The sequence below is a fragment of the Manis javanica genome, chromosome 7 (genome assembly GCF_040802235.1).
Source record: "Manis javanica isolate MJ-LG chromosome 7, MJ_LKY, whole genome shotgun sequence".
In the NCBI taxonomy this organism is placed as follows: domain Eukaryota; kingdom Metazoa; phylum Chordata; class Mammalia; order Pholidota; family Manidae; genus Manis; species Manis javanica.
Window position 1 is genome coordinate 57,222,072 of NC_133162.1, and position 20,500 is coordinate 57,242,571.

Sequence of the window (20,500 nt, forward strand, 5' to 3'; positions counted from 1 at the left end):
AGAAAAAGTAAAGTTAAAATACTAGTTGAAATAAATGTCAAATAAAACATGGTACTCAGGTATGTTTACTTAAGGAATGACTCAATTTATTATAGTATGAGGAAGGCCAAACCCAAGTCTCACTGGACAGTAGGAATTAAAAGGGCAAACATTGATTTGTTTAGCAAACTTTTTTTGTATTCCTACTATATAGAGCATTTGCCTTTTTATTTTCTTCTTCCCAAGAGAGAAGGAAGAAATAGGGATTTTATATTCATTTGCAAAGTCTCTGTTCTAGCTTCTGTCATCCCGTATTATGATAAACAGTTTATTGTTTTTTTTAAAGTTACTACCAAATTGGCAATTAGAAAATAATAACCCTGCACTGAGAATTGGATGTTGTGATATCTAGATTCAGTTTTTGTACTCTGATTACAAAGCCTCACCTCAATAAGAGTTTGGGGTCTCAGAAGTTATGGAAATTAATAATGAATTTGTGAATGTTAGTGATTTACTGTACTGATCTAATTACTCTTTTTTGATATTTGAAATACAAGCCTGTTACTGAAAGTTTATATAGCTTAGAGAGGATGGATCTGTTTCCTTCCCTTTTGCTCAAGGGAGTTGGAGATAGGAGGACAGTCTGAAGGGCAGTGTCCTGTGCTGTTCCTTCCCCATCTTCTCATCCATCCTGTAGTTCTCTCTTAAAGCACAGAAGCTTGGGTGGGTTCCAGTTCCTTAATCAGGATATTCCCACTTTCCATTGCCTTTCACTGTCAGCACTTTCATGTCTGCGTCCAGATCTTTTGTTTTCTTTTATCTTGTTGAATGTGTCTTTTTGTACAAACCTTTCTTTAAAATGTGTGACATATTCCTTCTTGTATGTCATTGTTGTTCTCTTAGGCTGCAGTTCATTCCTTTTTTCACCTCGTTATATACAGTCATATCTTCCTTTGACTTCCCCCCCATCTTCCTTTGACTAAGGGGTAAAATTTACGTCTTTAGTTCTTAGCCTTTTGAGGAAGACTTATGCCCCGTAAATCTGAGGGACTTCAAACTTTCTCAAGCCCTACCAGTGCTGTTTTCATTTTTGGTTCAGCAGAGACTTCTTTGTTATAATTTAATAACTATGTTAGTCTTGGTGGGACAGGGAGAAAGAAGACATTAGATGTAGGTCTTCTTTTTTCCCCTGGTAGCCTTTTATTTAACTCATAGAAAATACCTCCTCTGAGAAAGGGGAACCCTCCTACACTGCCAGTGACAATGTAAGCTAGTTCAACCATGTGGAAAGCAATAGGGAGGTTCCTCAAAAAACTAAAAATAGAAATACCATTTGACCCCAGAATCCCACTCCTTGGAATTTACCCAAAGAATGCAACTTCTCAGATTCAAAAAGACATATGCACCCCTATGTTTATCGCAGCACTTTTTACAATAGCCAAGATATGGAAACAACCTAAGTGTCCATCAGTAGATGAATGGAAGATATGGTACACATACACAATGGAATACTATTCAGCCATAAGAAAGAAACAAATCCTACTATTTGCAACAACATGGATGGAACTGGAGGACATTATGCTCAGTGAAAGAAGCCAGGTGGAGAAAGACAAATGCCAAATGATTTCCCTCATTTGTGGAATATAACAATGAAGCAAAACTGAAGTAACAATGGCAGCAGACTCAGAGACTCCAAGAATGAACTAGTGGCAAAGGGGAGGGATGTGGGAGTGTGGGTGGGGAGGGAGGGAGAAGGGGATTGAGGGGTATTATGTTTAGTACACATGGTATGGGGGATCGGGGGACAACAGTGTATCACAGAGAAGGGACATAGTGGATCTCTGGCAACTTGCTGCACTGATAGACAGTGACTGCATTGGGGTATGGGTGGGGACTTGATAATATGGGTAAATGTAGTAAACATTGTTTTTTCATATGAAACCTTCATAAGAGTATATCAATCATACCTTAATAATAAATTTAAAAAATAAATAAAAATGAAAGAAAATACCTCCTCTAACTTTGCTACTTTGATAAAAAGCAGGTGTAATCTCTTCTATCTTTGAAGAAAGTTTTGAGGAGAAATGCTTCTTATTACACTCATAATTGAAAAATATGATCTCATTCAGGACTTTGGGAAGATTGTTTCACTGAGGAAAGGAGGGAAGGATTTCTTTCCTTGTTGCCTCTCTCAGTGCACCTAGACCCTTACTTTCAAACTAAAGCTGCAAGTAGTTCGGTCACGGTGTGTGGTAATGGGGACTTCTGTAATTTTTAACTTGAATCTCCATTTGTAATAGTTTTAGGTGGGAAGATGTATACAAGATGAACTTTTGAGGTTTGCTTCTGTTCTAAAAAGCAAGATGCTTGTTTTTCCTTTGAGACTAATAAGACTGGAATGTGTATTTGGTAGTGCCCATCATTTGGGTTGATATACTTTCTTAATCTATACTTCTGTTATATACTCTGTGGGAGGGATTTATTCCTGTTAGTAATTTTAAGTAAAAAGTGATTAAAATACTAAGATCTGCTGAGGCATAGATGACATAAACTGTATTCAAAAGGGGAATGCATTCTGGAACATCTTTTGAAATAAACTCACTGCCTTTCCAATGTCCCTGGAAACCTTTTTCTACTTTATATCTTTTGCTTATGATTGAATTCATTACAAGAGTTTCTTCTCTGTGATATTTATACTTGTAAATTTGTTAGTCTTTTTTTTTTTTCAGGTAGAGTCATAATTATTGACTCTGGATTTATTTTCACATTTTTCTCAGTTTTAAGATTTACTCATTTTGTTTTCCTCTGGCTGTTACTTGAGTAGCAATGTTTACCCATTACTAATTAAGGTTTTTCTTTAATAACAGATTTATACCTAAAACTGGAAGATGTGACCCATAAGTTTGATAAGCCCTGTATAATGGACGTAAAGATAGGGCGAAAAAGCTATGATCCTTTTGCCTCATCTGAGAAGATTCAGCAACAGGTCAGCAAGTACCCATTAATGGAAGAGATTGGGTTCTTGGTGCTTGGCATGAGGGTAAGAGTAATTATTAGTGTACATATATTTATCTTTACATGTTCTTCCCTTGAAAATTGTTGATGTCATATTAATACCAATATATCAGAAGATAATATATTTTGGAATTGGGTTGTCTGTAATTCCCCAGTGCAAGGCAGACATTTTGATATCTTTTGTTCACTGATAAATCGTCAGTGATTCTGGAATGATTCTGACACATGGTATAACAAATAAATGAGTGAATGGCTGTACCCCAAGACTCTGACCTGTCACTTTGTTTTAAAGAAGCTTTAAGTTTAGGTGCAAAATAAATAGTGTAACAAATAAACATGATATTATTCATGATATTTCCATGAGAAAAGTGCTAAGGTTATATATTCAACATTTTTTCTATATTTTTTAATAGGAATGGGAAATTAAAAATTAGGTCATTGTTTCAGACTGTGGTAAAAGTTTATTTGCTCATGATTCTGTGGGTTGTCAATTCAGGCTGGCTTTAGGTGGACTGTTCTGCTGACTCACCAAGGGTCCCTCATGTGGTGGGACCTAGACGGTCTAAAATGACCTCACTTTCATGTCTGCAAGTTGGTACTGTTGGCTGGGCCTTTTCCCACGTGGTCCCTCATCTTCCAGAAGGCTAGCTGGAGCTTCTTCATGTACCACATTCCAGGAAGGCAGTAGTAGCAGCTACAAGGGCTCTTAAAATCTGGGTTGGAAATTCACTTGGTCCACTTCTATAGAATTTTATAGATCAAAGAATATCACAGGGCCAGCCCATACTGATACAAAGGAGAAAGATTTTACTATTAATGGTGGGAGTAGGGAAGTCACAGTACTACAAGTGGCAATGTGCACAAGGAAGGATTATTGAGGCCATCTTTGCAAGCGATACACCACAGTAAAGAAGTAATGTGGAAAAAAATCCTCTGAACAAATAGTATGTCTTCTACAGTGTGGAGGTAAAATTTGTATATATGATAAATGATTGCTTACCTATACAAGCATAATGGATAGTTTTGAAATTCATTTATGTAAGATGATATACATATCTTTGAGTTTTAAACGAGAGTTAACCGGATGCATTATAGATGAATTATTAATGTGATGGTTGTAATAGCACAGTTAGTTGAATTTTGTATTCTGATTGAAAATAAAATCAAAGAAATTGTTGATAAGAGTTATTTCATATTAGAAAATTATAATTAAATGTGGATATATAATAAAGGGAAAAATGGGATATGTTAAAACCAACAAGGAATAAACATCCCACAGGAATCTAACAGACAACTATTTAAACCTTCACTGTTTTCATATCTCTCATCCTCCCACTTTCCTTCTCACTCTTAGCAGATTACTTTGCTTCCTCCTCCAGAAAAAAATGAAAGCCACCAGACAGGATTTTTTGAATTTCCTCTAAGAGATGTACATACCTAGCCTAGAAGTGCTTTTATTCCCTCATTATTCCTTCCTGTCATGTTGAAGAATTTTCCATCTTTCTATCTAGGGACATCCCTTCCCTCTGTCCTTTGGATGTCATTACCTCCCACCTCTTCAGAAACCTAATACTATTGATTCTCTCTTGTTTTTCTTATATCTTCATCAGCTCTTTTCCTTTTGCTTTGAATATGTTTAAATCTCGATTTTTAAAAAAAACATCAAAACTCACCTTTCCTCTTCTCTGCTCTCCAACAATAGATTAACTTATTTCCATTTCACAGCCAAACTAGTTATTTCCGTTTCCTTACTTCCTAGTCAGTGTTCTTCAGCCCATTTCAGTTGGGCTGCTTCTCCATCGTGCCACCAGATTGGCTCCTCACCACAGTCCCTAATGATACCTGCATGTCACTAACTCCAAATGGCATTTTTCATTACTCACCGTATTTCACTTTGAAAACCAGCCTTCAGTGCTGACTAGGTCCTTCTTGAAACGTTCCTCTTTGTGTGCATGACACTACACCCCTTTTCGTAAGGCTACTTTGCAGTCCTTTTTGCCAGCTCTTTCTTGTTGCAGTTGTTTATTCTTTAAATGTTGAAGTATTCTCGGTTCCATTTTACTGCTTCCCTCTCTTTCCTTTCTTTTTCTTCCTAAACAGTGTCCTTTGTTCTCTCATTGATTAAGTTTCTCTTATAACTCTCAAACATGTATCTTCAGCTTCTGGTTTTTCTTTGATTGTCAGATATGTATACCTTATCAGCCTACTGACATTTTACTTTGATAACTTAAAGGTATCTAGAAGTAATACATAAAAAAGTGACGCACAGCCTCTCATAAACTAACAACCACAACATTAACAACAAATTTATGTCATTCTTTATCTCAGTAATTGGCATTACCATATATCCATATTTACAAAGGAGAAACCTCATACTATGACCTTTCATATCCATCCATCAATACTGTTGATCTTAATTCCCAAACATCTCAGAGTCCTATTATCACCATTATCCCTCTCCAGACATTAGTCTTTTAATTGATCTCTCAAGTTCAGTTTTGTTCTCTTCCAGTCTTTTCTCCAAACATGGCAAAATGCATATCTAATCATGGCATTTCCCTGTTTAAAAACACTTCAGTGAGTTTCCATTCCATTTAGGGTACATGTACAGGATAAGAAAAGATGGTATCACATGATTTGGCTCTCCTGATACTGTTTTTCCTCAAATAGTTTCCTTTATTTATATTTTTTAATTAAAAATTTTACTGAGATATAGTTTACATCCCATTCAGTTCACTAATTTAAAGAATACGATTCATTGATTTTAGTATATTCATATAGTTGGGCAACAATCACCACATTCAACTTTAGAACATTTTCATCACCCCTAAAAGAAATGCCTTCCTTATCTGTTAGCAGTCATTCCCCATTTCCTTCCATCTTTCCAACCCCACATCATTTGGAAATGATGCCCCCCAAGCCATAGGCAACCCTAATCTACTTTCTGTCTTTGTCAGTTTGCTTCTATTTCATATAAATGGAATCATGTAATATAATAGGTGGTTTTTTGTGACTGGCATCTTTCACTTAATGTTTTCAAAGTTCATCCACATTTTAACATATAATTATATTTTATTCTTTTTCATTGCTGATTGATATTCCATTGTATGGGTATACCACGTTTTTAATCCTTTCATTCATTGATGGGCTTTGGGTTTGTACTTTTTGACTGCTATGAACATTCATATACAAGCTTTTGTGTGCATATGTGTTTTTATTTCTTTTGCATAGATTCCCAAGTTTGAAATTGGTGGGTCCTGTGGTTAAGTTTAACTTTTTAAGAAACTGCCAAAGTGTTATTTCCAAAATTTCTGCACCATTTTATATTCCTACTAGTGATGTATGAGAGTTCCAATTTTTCTACATCCTCACCCAACCCTTGTTACTATCTTTCTTTTAAACTACAAGTCCACCTTGTAGGTGTGAAGTGCTATCTCATTGTGGTTCTGATTTGCATTTCCCTAACAGCTAATGATGTTGAGCATCTTTTCCTGTGTGTATTGATGATTTGTGTATCTTCTTTGGAAAAATCTCTATTCCAGTCTTTTGCCCATTTTTTAAGTTGTGTTATTTGTCTTTTATTCTTGAGTCTTATACAAATCTCTTATCAGATAAATTATTTGCAAATATTTTCTCCCATTCTGTGGGTTTTTCATTTTCTTGATAGTTCTTTGAAGCACAAATGTTTTTTACTTGGGAATCTAATTTATTTTTGTTACTTGTGCTTTTGGTATCATAGCTGAAAATACTGCCCAACCAAAAATGAGGAAGATTTACTCCTAGTTTTCTTCTAAAAAATTTATAGCTTTAGCTCTTACATTAGATATATAATGTATTTTAAGTTAATTTTGTGCATATGGCTTGATGAAGGGAAGGGATCAAACTTCATTCCCAGCACCAAGCACCATTTGTGGAGAAGACTATTCTTTACCCCCACTGGATGGTATTTATACCCTTGTTGAAAATTGACCGTAAATATGAGAGTTTATTTCTGGACTTAAAATCTGTTCTGTTGGTCCCTATAGCCTATTTTTAAGTCAGTACCACACTTTTTAAAAAAATTTCTTTGTTGAGGTATAATTAATACGAATTGTAAGATACTAAAAGTGACATTGTGACAGTTTGACATATGTATACCTTGTGAAAGGAATCCCCTCAATTAACATGTCCATCACCTAACATACTTAACTTTTATGTGTGTGTGTGTGTGTGTGTGTGTGTGAACATTTAAATACTGTTAGCAAATTTCAATTATATTTTAGAGTGTTATCAACTGTAATCACTATGCTTTACATTAGATACTCAGACCTTGTTCATCTTGTAGCTGAAAGTTTGTGTCCTATTTTCACCCCTAATTCCCCCACCTCCCAGCCCTTGGCAAACTACTTTTTTTGTTTGTACAAGTTTTTTTTTTTTACGATTCTACATATATGTGATGCCATACTAATTTCAGTTAACCTAATGCCCTTAAGTTCCACCCATATTATTTGAAATGGCAGGATTTCCTTCTATCTCATGGCAGAATAATAATTCCATTGTATATGTATGTATAATAATATACATGTGTATGTATATATAGATAGATACACACCTAAGTATACATACACACATACCACATCTTCTTTAGCTATTGATGGACACTTAGGTTGTGTCCATATCTTGGCTATTGTGCATAATGCTGCAGTGAACATGGGAGACATCTCGGATATATCCTGTTTTTATTTCTTTGGATGTATACCCCAAAGTAGAATTGCTGGACCATAGGATAGCTCTATTTTTAATTTTTGAGAAACCTCCATACTGTTTTTCATAGTGGCTACACTAATTTACATTCCTGCTAACAGTGCACAAGGGTTCTCTCACATTCTTGCCGACACTTATTATCTCTTGTTTTCTTGATACTAGCCATTCTAACAGGTGTGAGGTGATATTTCATTGTTGTTTTATATGCATTTCTGTGATTAGTGATGTTGAGCATCTTTTGATGTTCCTGTTGGCTATTTGGATATCTTCTTTGGAAAAATGTCTGTTCAGTTTCTCTGCCTATTTTTTAATCAGATTGTTTTCCCTATTAAATTGTGTGAGTTTTTTACATATTTTGGGTATTAACCCCTTATCAGATATATGATTTGCTTGTATTTTCTCAGAACATACTATCTTGATTAATGTAGCTTTGAAGTGAGTTTTGAAATCAGGAATTGTGAGACCTCTGATGTTGGTCTTTTTCAAGATTGATTTGATTATTCTGGGTCCTTTAAATTTCCACATGAATTTAAGTATCGACTTCTAAGTTTCTGTAAAGAAATGATATCTGAGATTTTGCTAGGGATTGTGTTGTATCTGTAGATCAATATGGTGTCCCCTTATTTTTGTTCTCATAACTTCCTTTATATAGTAGTTGACAGTTTATAATTATATATCTTTTACTTATCTGAGAAAGGAGACAGTTGAAGTATGAAGTAGTAAATAGAAAAGGTAATGTGAATATTGATTTAATTATACAATTCTAGAATATAAAAATTGTGTTGTAAACCTTGAATTTTAATAGTAATGTTAGGATTATTTTTTTCAAATAGTGTATTTCTTCAGTAGGTGGTAAGTTCATTGAATTTTAAAAATTATATTGGGTTTATAGAGTCATAATTAAAGTACACTCCAAATTTTTTAAATCTCCCCCAGAACAGTCATGCCTTTTACATTAAAAAAATCCATTAGTTGACTGAAGTTTACCAAATATATCAGTTTTTAAATATATTTCAGTTTCACCAGTAGTAGAAGAGGTTTAGTGGGTAGAATAACTTGCCAATTTTCTGTGCTGATTTACATTTAAATTTTTAAATGACTTTCAGGAATTACACTGTATTTCCTTGATTCCAAGATGGTGTAAATGTTAAGACTCACTATTGATTTAATAACAAGATTTATAGAGGTATGTTTTACAAAAGAGTACACCTATAAAAGCAAGGAGGTCAAGACAGGAGTGGTATATTGGAACAGGTGACCCAGATTTACCCCACTATTTGAACATTTCTACCCCACTATTTGAATATTCTATAGGAGAACATTTCTATAAACCTTTCGTAAGCCAAAATGGTGTAAAGTGAAGAAGCAGTTACCATTAATTTATATGGGAATCTTTTAGCTTTCCCAGACCTAAAAAATACCACTTTTCTGATACCTTAAGAAACATCTTTGATGAAGAGACAGTTACTGTGTCTGATGTGTAGTGTATAATGAGGAATAATCTTGTTAGACTTTGTAATATTAAGCAGACTCCTTTAAGCTAACGGATGCACAAAATAAAGCACAGATGCTGACAAACAGTTGAACGCTATGGCACTTCGATGCTGAGTGTATTCTCAGGGAAGGAGCTTGGTGGGGCTGCTCAGGGTGCACTGCCTCAACAGCTTGCTGCAATACAAATGCTGAATAGTATTTTCACTTCTTTCATAAAAGTGAAAATCCTCTTTGGGTTTCTTTTGGTTAGCAAAAACATACTAACATAAGCCTTTTTTTGTAAAAGGGAAAAGGGAAGTGGCATAGTGAGAACTTTCAAAAAGCAGGGAATATCTGTATTTTGAACTGGCAACAAGGGAAAATAATAGAAAACCCAGGAAGAAGCAGAGCATATTATGAAACAAATTGATGTAAAGTGACTGGAACATACCTTATATAGGTAGGTCGGATGTATATTAAAGTATCAGACATGAGAGAAGTTAGTATATCAGCAACTTGCTTTGGGACTTACTGGGTTTTTGAAATTGTGCCCTTATGGGTTAATTATTGTGTACATGGTTGTTCAATTTTCAGTTTTCCATTGACTCTGAAAACATATGCAGTGTAATTATGGATTTAATGTATTTATTAAGTAAAAGTAATTGAAATATAATTTGTAGAGAATCACCTGAAATTTCTTTAAAACACATAATTCAAGATTGTAGATGATTTAATTTTTAGATGTTGCAGTATTTTTTGTCAACAACTTAAATTTTTTACAAAGAAATACCCTTTGGAGAGAAATAACCATTCTTAATTACTGATTCCTAGTTACTTGGGGAAAAGGTGCTTCTCTTTTGATCTTTATTGATCCTATTTTCTAAAAATCAGACTTTTTGCATGTCTTTTTTTCTTTATAATAGTGGATGACAGTAACCCTTCAAATCTCACAGTTCCCTTGAACTGATTTAATAGGAAATGTGCCTTGCTAAAGATACTTGAATTTGTTTACTCCTGACATAAGTTTACATAAAATAAGAAACTCATGTAGTGAAATATGATCCAGGAAGTATTGGAGCTTGCTTTACTTGGCTTTCTGTCCTCCTACATATTTTCACAGCTTTCCTTTTCATTAAAAAAAAAAAAATAGATGCTTTTTTGGGTTACATATTTAAATGTTTTCAAGAGGGGAGTATAACTTGATTTATAAGTACCTTTGATACTAACCAACAGATTGGAGAAACTCACTGATCTCTTTCCATTCTAGCTTTAACTAGTAAAGTAGAAATAGAGGAAGAGAAAATATCATTAAAGGAGTTCCACGAAAACTGTTTAGCTTTAGTCTATATGTGAAATTTAGTTTCTTATGTGAAATTTAATGTACCTCAGATAATGCACTCCTGATGTGGGAATTTTTATTTTGAGAAACCTCTTTTTTTGTTTATTTCCTAGTTTGTAGTTTACATGATTCCGTATTTGAAAATTCTTCTCATTGACTTTTTGTATTCATATTTCAGATTTTCATAATTTCATCCTTTTTTATTGCAATATGATTGACGTACAACACTGTAAGTTTAAGGTTTAAGTGTTGATTTGACGTATATAAATAAATATATACGGTAGTATGATTACCACCTTAGCATTAGCTAACACATATGTCATGTTGAGAATCCACTTTTAAACATACTTATGTGTATAGAGAACATAAATGTTATTTTTTTAAATACATTTTGGATATGTTTAACTATTTTTATAAAAATAGTATTTCCTGTAGTCAAAGTAATTTTTGGTGTTTATAAAGTGCTTTCTTCCATTTCATACTAAACACTACTCAAGATACTGTCTTTAATATGCTACATGTATGTATAAGAACATGGTTATATTTTAATTTTTTTAATGAAGTAAAGCATTTGAGATAAATATAATTAGTTATATTAGACTAAAAGTTATGAAATATTTATTTCTAAATCAATATATGCTTAGTGCTTCTTCAAAAATATTTAATTAAAATTTGAAAAGATAGATAGTTGTATTGTTCAAACTCCAAAAAATAGAGAAAGGTACATAGAAGTTTCCCTCCACATAGGATATCATAGCTGTAGTTATTTTTACTCCCAGTGTAGCCTTCCAGAGATATTGTAGACATATACAAATATTGCATATATGTGTTCTTTTATCATAAAACCACTTTGAACACTCTTCCATATCTTGCCTTTTTCTCCATTTAACATATCATGGAGATCTTACTGTACTGGCACAATGTTAATATACCAAAATTTAACTAGTTCTCTTTGATGAAGCCTTTGTTACCAGTCTTTTGCTATAATAAATAATGAGTATAAATGAGTAACCAGAGGTCTCCCTCATTCCATTATGGGTTAAGTTTCTAGAGGGGAATTGCTTGGTTTACATGCATTTGTAATTTTGATAGATAATTGGAAATGTGCCTAACATGGAGCAGTGGTTTTGAACCAGAGGCAGTTTTGCTCCCCAGGGAGAGATTTGGCAATGTCTGAACACATTTTAGTTGTCATAATCTTGGGAAAGTTCTACTCCCAGTATGATTGAGAACTGTTTGATTTGTGTTAACTCTTCAGATCCTTTGTTACCCTTAAGAGTAAACATTCCCTTTGTTCATCATGTAAATTTCCAATACCTTTTCCCTGCTTGTCTTTTAATTTCTGCATGGCAAAAAACACTGAATATTTAGTAACACATATTGTATGTGGTGGGAATTTCTGAGTTTTGGTTGGAAATGCCTTCCTTACTTATCAGTCAAGAATTCTTCCATTTGGGAGGGTAGGCCACTGTTATTTCATTTTATACATTTCTATCTGTGATATATTTGGGATTTATCCTGGTATAAGTTATAAGTACAACTTACTTTTTTCTAGATTATTGCTTTTTCTAGATCATAATGGCACCACTTAATAACTAATCATGTTTTCTACTGATTTAAATTCTGTTATCACATACAAGTTTCTCATACATATTTAATTCTAAGAAAAGTTTTAATGGAATCAGTATCTTGGAGGTATCTACACTCCCATGCTCACTGCAACATCAGTCATAATAGCCAAGATAAGGAAACAGCCGTAGTGTCCATCTGCAGGTGAATGGATGGAGAAGATGTGGTGTATATACCTATAAAACAGAACATTATTCAGCCATGAGAAAGAAAGAACATGAGCAAACCCAGAGGGCATTTTGTAAAGTGCAGTAAGGCCAGACAAATAACAAATAAACACAAATAACTTATGGCACCACTTATATGTGGAATTAAAAAAAAACTGATGCCATAACAGAAAACAGAATTGGCTGAAAATAAATCTTAAGTGTTCTCACCATACACAGAGAAAACTAGTTCATTATGTAAAGTAATACATGTGTTAATTATCTTGATCTTGGCAATCATTCCACGATGTATATGTACACCAAATAATCATGTTGTATATGCCAAATATATACAGTTATATTTGTAATTTATTCCTCAATAAAGTTGGAAAAATATAATAAAATACGTTTTAAGATCTAGTAGGATGGCAAGGTTATTATTCCCTTGTTATTAATCTTATTTGAATTTTTCCTGGATATTGTTTTTCTATATGAACTTTAAAATTAGCTAATATAGTTTAAAACAGTGTTTTATTATAACCTCATTTTAGTTGTTGCTTAAGTAGAATTGACATTTTTTATGATGTTGAGTCGTGCTGTCTGAGAGCATGGGGTGTGTGTGAGGAATGTTTTAAAGATGTCTTTTTGCTTACTTAGTTTACTTCCATGTTTTATTTCTCCTTTGATGCATTTGTAAATGGAATGCTCCCTTACATTTTCTAATTTGTTACTTGTATATATTAAAGCTTATTTTCTGTTTACTACTTTGTACTGTCACCATTTCAAGTTTTTATTTTATTAGTTTTAAAGTTGATTTTCCAAGATAGCATTATTATCTATAAAGAGTAATATTTTTATCACCTCCTTTCCAAATTACTATACCTCTAATTTTTCTCTTGTCTGTTTGCATTTGCTAGAAACTCCAGAACAATATTAGACAGCCATGATGATAAAAGACGTTGTGGTAGAATACTTTATGTGGAGGCTTCTTGCATTTTAGAACAGATGCTTGCTTTTTACCCACATTATATTTGAGGCTAACTTTGGATTACAATACATAGTTTTTTTCATATTGGAAATATTCATTTATCCTCTTAAGAGTTTTCATCAATAGTGGATGCCTTTTTATCATCCATTGGCATGACAATATGATTTTTTTCTTCTTAAATCCATTAGATTGAATTATGTAAGTAGATCCTCCCATCTTTAACCATCCTTGCATTGCTGGAATAAACCCCATGTGGTCAAGGAATATTAGTTTTTAATATTCAGTGCTTTTTCTGACAGGTTTATCATGTTCATTCTGATAGCTATGAGACACAAAACCAGCACTATGGACGAGGCTTAACAAAAGAAACTCTAAAGGATGGTAAGGATTGAAAAACCATTATTTCATTGCTTTCATTAGCATAAATTTATCATAACTCTAAAGTGATTTTAGTTTTAATTCTCTTTTGGTATGTTGATTCAATTCACAATAAATAAACTTTTGAAAAGAAATGAACCTTAGATTCACAGAATTGGGTTAATCATGATATGCTAAAACCATGGGCCTATGAATGGCCCCTTTTACATTTTAATTCATTCCTTATTAATATACTTTAAAAAATCACATATCTATGAACCAACTACCTAGTTGGTTCATATATATATAGTAATACATATAGTATATTAAATCTTTAAATCTTAGTATATATAGTATATTAAAATTACTACATAAGAAACTTTAAAATGTCTATTATAGCATAAAGTGTATTTTTACTGAAATTTCCTATGTATAGGTGAGCTGTATATTTTAAGCTTCTAGAACTACATAAATACTTCTTAAAATAAGAAGTTAATTCTTAGCTCTGCCTAAGATGGGAAAGAGCTTATGTGTAGTATAAATAGTTTGAAGAGGAATTTTTATATATGTAAAAATAAATATCTGCAGTGTAATCATAATAGTTAGTATTTGCCTGGATATACTTAACCATAACAAGAAAATAGTCATATTGACTCTATTAAAATACTACTCAGGCTGATTTGAATATATTTTTCTTTTTATCAGTTTTTGTCCCAAAGTAGTGGAACAAGTTATTTAAAAGCAGAAATCAAATTATATATACTTAAAAACTCCCAAATATGATAAAATAGTCAATGTTTTAAATAATTTTAAAAGAGGCCTAATTTGATAGGTTAAAACAGTTAAGTCTCAGTTTTGAAAAACATATCCAACCTGGAGTAGTATTAATCTTCAGGTGAGTTGAACTTTTATAAAAAGATTAAGAACAGAAAAAATTTAGTAGTTATGATTTGGTATTTTGGTATGGGCTGTTGACACCATGAAAAATGATTTGACTCTAGGTTTAGATTAGCTCTTGAATGTGATCCGAACAAGAAATCTTACTGTAAAATATCTAACAACAGGAAATGAGGCAGTTTTTTAGAATCACATAGCTTAAGAGAATATATGTAGAGAAAAATAAACTACTTAGTCTACTTATAATTTTTTTTTGTCTAGATATATTTCACTTTACATAATTGTCATTTAAATTTTTCTACCGGAAGTATCTTCACCAGATATTAAATTGAGGTCCTAGTTTCTATCTAACTAGAATTCTTACCTGTTCAATTAGTTGTAAGGGGTAATGGGGAAAAAAATTGAAGAATTGTACCTTAGAAGAGATTATTTTCCATGTGATAGCTGTTTCACAATTTCATTATAATCCTAATATTTTCCTTTTTATAATAGGCATGTCCAGGTTTTTTCATAATGGATTCTTCTTAAGAAAAGATGCTGTTGCTGCCAGTATTCGGAAGATTGAGAATATTCTGCAGTGGTTTGAAAGCCAGAAGCAGCTTAACTTTTATGCAAGCTCATTACTATTTGTTTATGAAGGTTCATCTCAGCCAACTACTACAATATCAAATGACAGAACTTTGGCGGAAAAGTTTTTGTCCAAAGGACAAATCTCAGACACAGACATACTGGAGTATAATAATAACTTTCATGTGTTAAGTTCCACAGTGAATGGAAAAATAGAGACTTCAGTAGGCAAAAGCTTGTCCAAAGTGTATTCTCGTCACAGAAAAATGTATTCAAAAAAACATCACAGTCAGACTTCACTGAAAGTTGAAAATACAGAGCAAGGCAATGGGTGGAAAAGCATGTCACAGGAACATTTAAACGGAAATGTACTTTCCCAACTGGAAAAAGTTTTCTACCATCTTCCCACTGGTTGCCAAGGGACTGCAGAAGTAGAAGTGCGAATGATTGATTTTGCCCATGTGTTCCCTAGCAACACAATAGATGAGGGATATGTTTATGGGCTGAAGCATTTAATTACTGTACTGCAAAGTATTTTAGACAATTAAATCCTTTGCTGCAGTCTCTTTAAGGGGTGGGGCATCCATAAAGAAGAGCAGCAGTCAGTATCTGCACTTGTAATGCTATGTAAAAAATTCGTGTGACAACATTCTATTCATCTTTATACTTTTGGTAGAAGGGTTAACTTTTTTATAATCTTACTCAGGAAAACTTACTTGTTCATTAGAAAACTATGAAGAATAAAGAAATTTAGGAAATGTTAAGCAGGGAATGTGGTGGTACATGATTCAAACATCTACTTGACTCAAGCAAAATATAAACCATTTATTCAGTCATTAAAAGTTTAGCTTTCTGTAACCAATTTACCATGAAATCTCTGTCCACCCAATGAGCCATATCTAAACTCATTACATTATTAGAATACTTTAAAAAATCTAGAAAGCACAGGTTGATGTCTTTCATATTGATGTATGAAGTTATTAGAACTGGAGAAAATTCTACTTTAGAAGTAAGGACTGTTTAGGTATTATATGGAAGTTCAGACCAGCTTATCAGAAGGTGCTTCTTAGTAAAATTATTTAGAATTATTTCATTCCAAAAGCAAGTTTTCCCTTTAATTTCCATTTATATGCATATTTCAAAATATTTCATGAAAAGATCATTGAAATGACTAACAACAACAACAACAAAAATCTTGAAATTCAGGGCACTGATTATTATTTCCAAGGTCAGGAGAAAAGAACTTCTTTGCAGGGAACAAAATATTTTTCTTTTAAAAATCTTTTCATTTATGAAAAAATTAGGATATATACTTACTACATTGTAAAAAGTGTTACAAACCACATAATACCTTTTCTTCTAATTGCAGCTTCCAGAAGGTGGATAGATTGAAGCTTTTCTTTTTTTTTCTCCAATAACTTTTGAGAGTTTTATCTTCTAAAATTCATGAAATTATATGAAATTATATATCCCCATTTAGTTAAGCAGTAGTATAAAGTAAATGTTGCTGAAATGTGTTTTTCAAAATTCTAATAAGCAAAGGACAACATTCAGTGTATTATCAAAAGTAATATGTGTAAATTAGTGCATCACATCGAGTTTGGTGCATATCTAAATCCATGCTTTTATTTCACTCTTACAAAACAGTTTTATATCATATTCAATAGAAGAAACTGTAGTTTTATTTTGCAGGGTGGTGTGGGGGAAATCCATTTTTCCCGGAAAAATTAGACTCTTAAATATTATCTGTGTTTCACATCCATTACCTTTAAAAAAAAAACTAGTTATTTGTTGTTGAAAACGTTTAAAACTTTGAAATTAAATTTGTAAATATGTTAGATGTTTACGTTTTCATTACTTGCACTTTGATTCACTAATAACATGTCTAAGTAGTAACAGTTTTGCTGGTAAACGTTTTAGAGTTATGAATTAGTAGACTTCCCTCCCCTCTGTTTTCCCCTAGAATTACAAATTAAAACTTGTAAATCCAAGTACCTTTTTTTGTTGTGGAGAAAAGTATCAATTTTATGTTTATTTCACCTTCCCAAACTTTTTCCCAGTCCACTTTGCATGTATCTGAGCACAAACAGAAGTACCAAATGCTCTGTGAATTCTATGCTTAGTAAGTCTATTAAACCTAAATAACTTTAAAATTCATATGCATTTTGTTATATCAAAATTTGTTTTTAATTTTTTATTTAGAGTCACTGTAAGTATTTTCCATTAGGACTTCATGTTTTTCTGTACTGCCCAAAAAATCTTTTTTGAGAGGGTGAATTTCAAGTCATAATTAGTAGTCAGAAATTTTTTAGTTTTACTTTTTTTCTCCTGCAATCTAGATTTTTGTTGTTGTTGTTATTTGGGTAGTGGTTCAGTTGATCTTAAGTTCAGATAATTAAACACTATTTTGAAACTTAAGCTTTTTTTGTATGGGATGTTATCAGCCTATGTACAATGGATTTAATAAATTTAAGTGTTATCAGACTTTTTGCATATTTTAGCTCAATAAAGTATGAATCAACTGTTGTAGATTTTCTTTATCCATATTTGGACATAAGTTTTTGTAAAATCAGTGTCTTACCTTTTTGATACAACAGATCATGTTTTTTGTTTTAATAAAACAAGAAGCGCTTTTTATGTTTGTTTTTCAGGGAAGGGATTAACGTTTAATTCTGTTTGTTTACATCTTTTATCACTGTTCTACAATGCCCATTTTATCTTACCCATTTTTTTTACTTTTTTCTATCTAGTCCAGTCACTTAACATTACACTGAAATTACCACTGTGGGGATGGATGATCACTATTCACCAAGCATATTTAAACATGTAAATGTTTAAGAAATAAGCATAATAAGGATATAGTTTGGGTCAATAGGATCATCATAGGTTTCTTCCCCTAGGAAACATAAATAATGATTTCGGTGTTTCTTATGGAATGCACTCACAAAAGGACTTCAAGAAATTGTGGACAGTGAATAACACATTTCTCTAATAAAAATTTAAATTGTCTAATAGTTTTATAGTGTATTTACATTAATATTTTAATATGGGTGAAGCATAGATTAAAATAAAAATTGATAAATGCTAAATATTTTATCTAAATAGTTTTTCAAGAAACAGTTGTGCAAATGTGTATATTAAATGGCTCTAACATGGAGCTTGTGGTATTTTCACCTCAGTATTCATTATTCTTAGTTTTATGTGTCTGGAAAGATTGTTACTAGGCCTCTTTACACTACAGTTTGCTATTCTGGGGCTTTAGATTGTGTTAATCTGAGTAACTTTTTTAGTGTAATTTACAATTTTATGATTTTCAAGATGCTTGTTATATCTATATAACTGAAAAATTAATTTTCAGAGATATTTCAGTTGCAATTTTCTTGTTTCACTCAAACAAAAACGTTTGTTTCTAGGATTTGGAATATTGTAGATGTAGAATAAAAAAAACAGTGGAAGATTTTTATTTGTGGAATTACAGAAATTTCGTCCACTATTTTTAAAGCATCATCATCATTTTAGTACTTAGCAGTTTGGCATTTGATACTTTAAAACTTGATTTGCTTTAAGAAATGCTTACAATGCTTTGTAATAATCTACCTTATCCAGTGCCTTTAACCCTGATTTGATATATTTGTAGCCTCATTTACCCTTCCATTACATCCTATAATATTTTCATAGCCTAACCATCGTTTTCTTTTTAAAAAAGTTGTCAATTTGGTTGTTTACGTAAAGAGGTAGTAGTTGTCTTTTAATGCTTTGAGAAAACGTGTAGAGTTGCCTGTGGAGGCCAGGCTTTCTCATTCAGAAATATTTACTGTATGTCAACCATGTGCTAAGCATTTTTAACCCCTGAATATATATCATGAACCAATTAGACAAAGCCTTAACCATTTCCAGCTTCTGCTGGAATGGGTTTGAGGTTGGGTTGGAGGCTTAATGAAAATGGAAATGAAGAAGATGCATTTAAAGATAGTTACTATTTGACTTTATGTAAAGATAAGGTAATTATTGATTTGAGATGAAGCAACAATATATTACATTAAAAATAATACTTTGCAGCATTATTATCTCTATTTGACTTTGAGTTCAAATAGTAATTATGAATAGCAAAAAAGGCCTTAATTTTTCACTTTTCTTGCTGGCAAAGGTACGTTTACTTAGACTATCCATTTAAAATAGTATTTTAACATAATATTACTGTGAACAACATTCCATTCTGTATTCACAAGCAAATTACTGCACATTTTTAAAGTTGTATTTTACAGTTTAGTGCAAATATTTTAGGCCTTAGTCTTCAGGTCACTGGTATTTTGAATTTGGCAATGAATATGAAATTACTTTTTGACTTACAGAGTGATTGTATTGTTACTTAAAATGCTTGTTAAAGTTCTAGGAAGGATGGAGTCTCCATTTTCTTTGGAATTAAAATTCTTGTTTTGATAGTGTCTAGTAAGAGGAAATAGTATTCATGCAACTAAACAAATACAAATAAACTCATAGGAATTTTTTTAATTGTTAAATTTTGCTATTATTGGGCCTCGTGTTCACTTACAATATATGTTAACAGATTTAATTATGAAGTGAAATAGTCTTAAGTGTGATGTATAAAGCACCTGCATATAAGTGGAAATGGTGTGCACAAAGACACTTTACTCTGGGGAGCTGTACTGGAAGATTTATGACAGCATGTGAAATTGTACCTAAAATTGTGTTATTAGTGACTATGCTAAATCTATTGTACTTGAATGAATGTATTTAGTCAGAATTGCTTTGATTTAAATGTCTAAACAATGTCTCTTTTTAATGTGTTTGTAATTTGTACTATGATGGGGGTATTCTTGGACTGCAGGGGTTATTGTCAACATGTGATTTGTGTTTTTATAGAATCATCTAATGTGACATACTGATTTTTATAAGTGATATTTAGATAATTCTAATAACTGTATATTTGACAAACTATTAAAATGTTTTGCATTGGAGCTTTTCTTCATTAATTATAATATGCTAACAAACTCATGATAGTTTTAAAATGACATTCAACAAATATTTGAGTACAAATTATGTCCTAGAAACCATAGGAATCATTAGGGATTCAAATATGATTGTAAGAAAGGATGTTAAAAGAACCATATGCATTGGAAATGAAAAATTATGTAAACTATTCAGTATGAATATTTATTTTTCTATCATGGGCTAAACTCTAATCAACCTAATAAGAGGAGAGGTGGCCTGTAGGAGAAGCAAATTGACGTGGCTGTAAAAATATTACAATTTTAAAGCTTCAGAAATATGTGAGATTTTTGCATGTATTTGAAATTTTATGAATCTATTACTTTTCATTCATTAATTAAAAAAAGAAAGCACTGT

At 32.1% G+C, this 20,500-nt stretch overlaps 1 protein-coding gene across 5 annotated transcripts in view; it reads left to right on the forward strand.

Annotated features, from left to right (window-relative positions):
• Nucleotides 1-20,112, forward strand: part of IPMK (inositol polyphosphate multikinase) — a 51,215-nt gene extending 31,103 nt beyond the window's left edge. For 4 of the 5 annotated variants that reach the window (XM_073241033.1, XM_073241031.1, XM_073241034.1 and 1 more), the window contains 3 exons: nucleotides 2,847-3,019; nucleotides 13,612-13,693; nucleotides 15,059-20,112. In XM_073241033.1, the coding sequence (XP_073097134.1) occupies nucleotides 2,847-3,019; nucleotides 13,612-13,693; nucleotides 15,059-15,681 (878 nt within the window). In that variant the 3' untranslated portion in view covers nucleotides 15,682-20,112. The remainder of the gene's footprint in view (nucleotides 1-2,846; nucleotides 3,020-13,611; nucleotides 13,694-15,058) is intronic. The other variant, XM_073241032.1, reaches the window with a different exon arrangement.
• The last annotated feature ends 388 nt before the right edge of the window (nucleotides 20,113-20,500 follow it).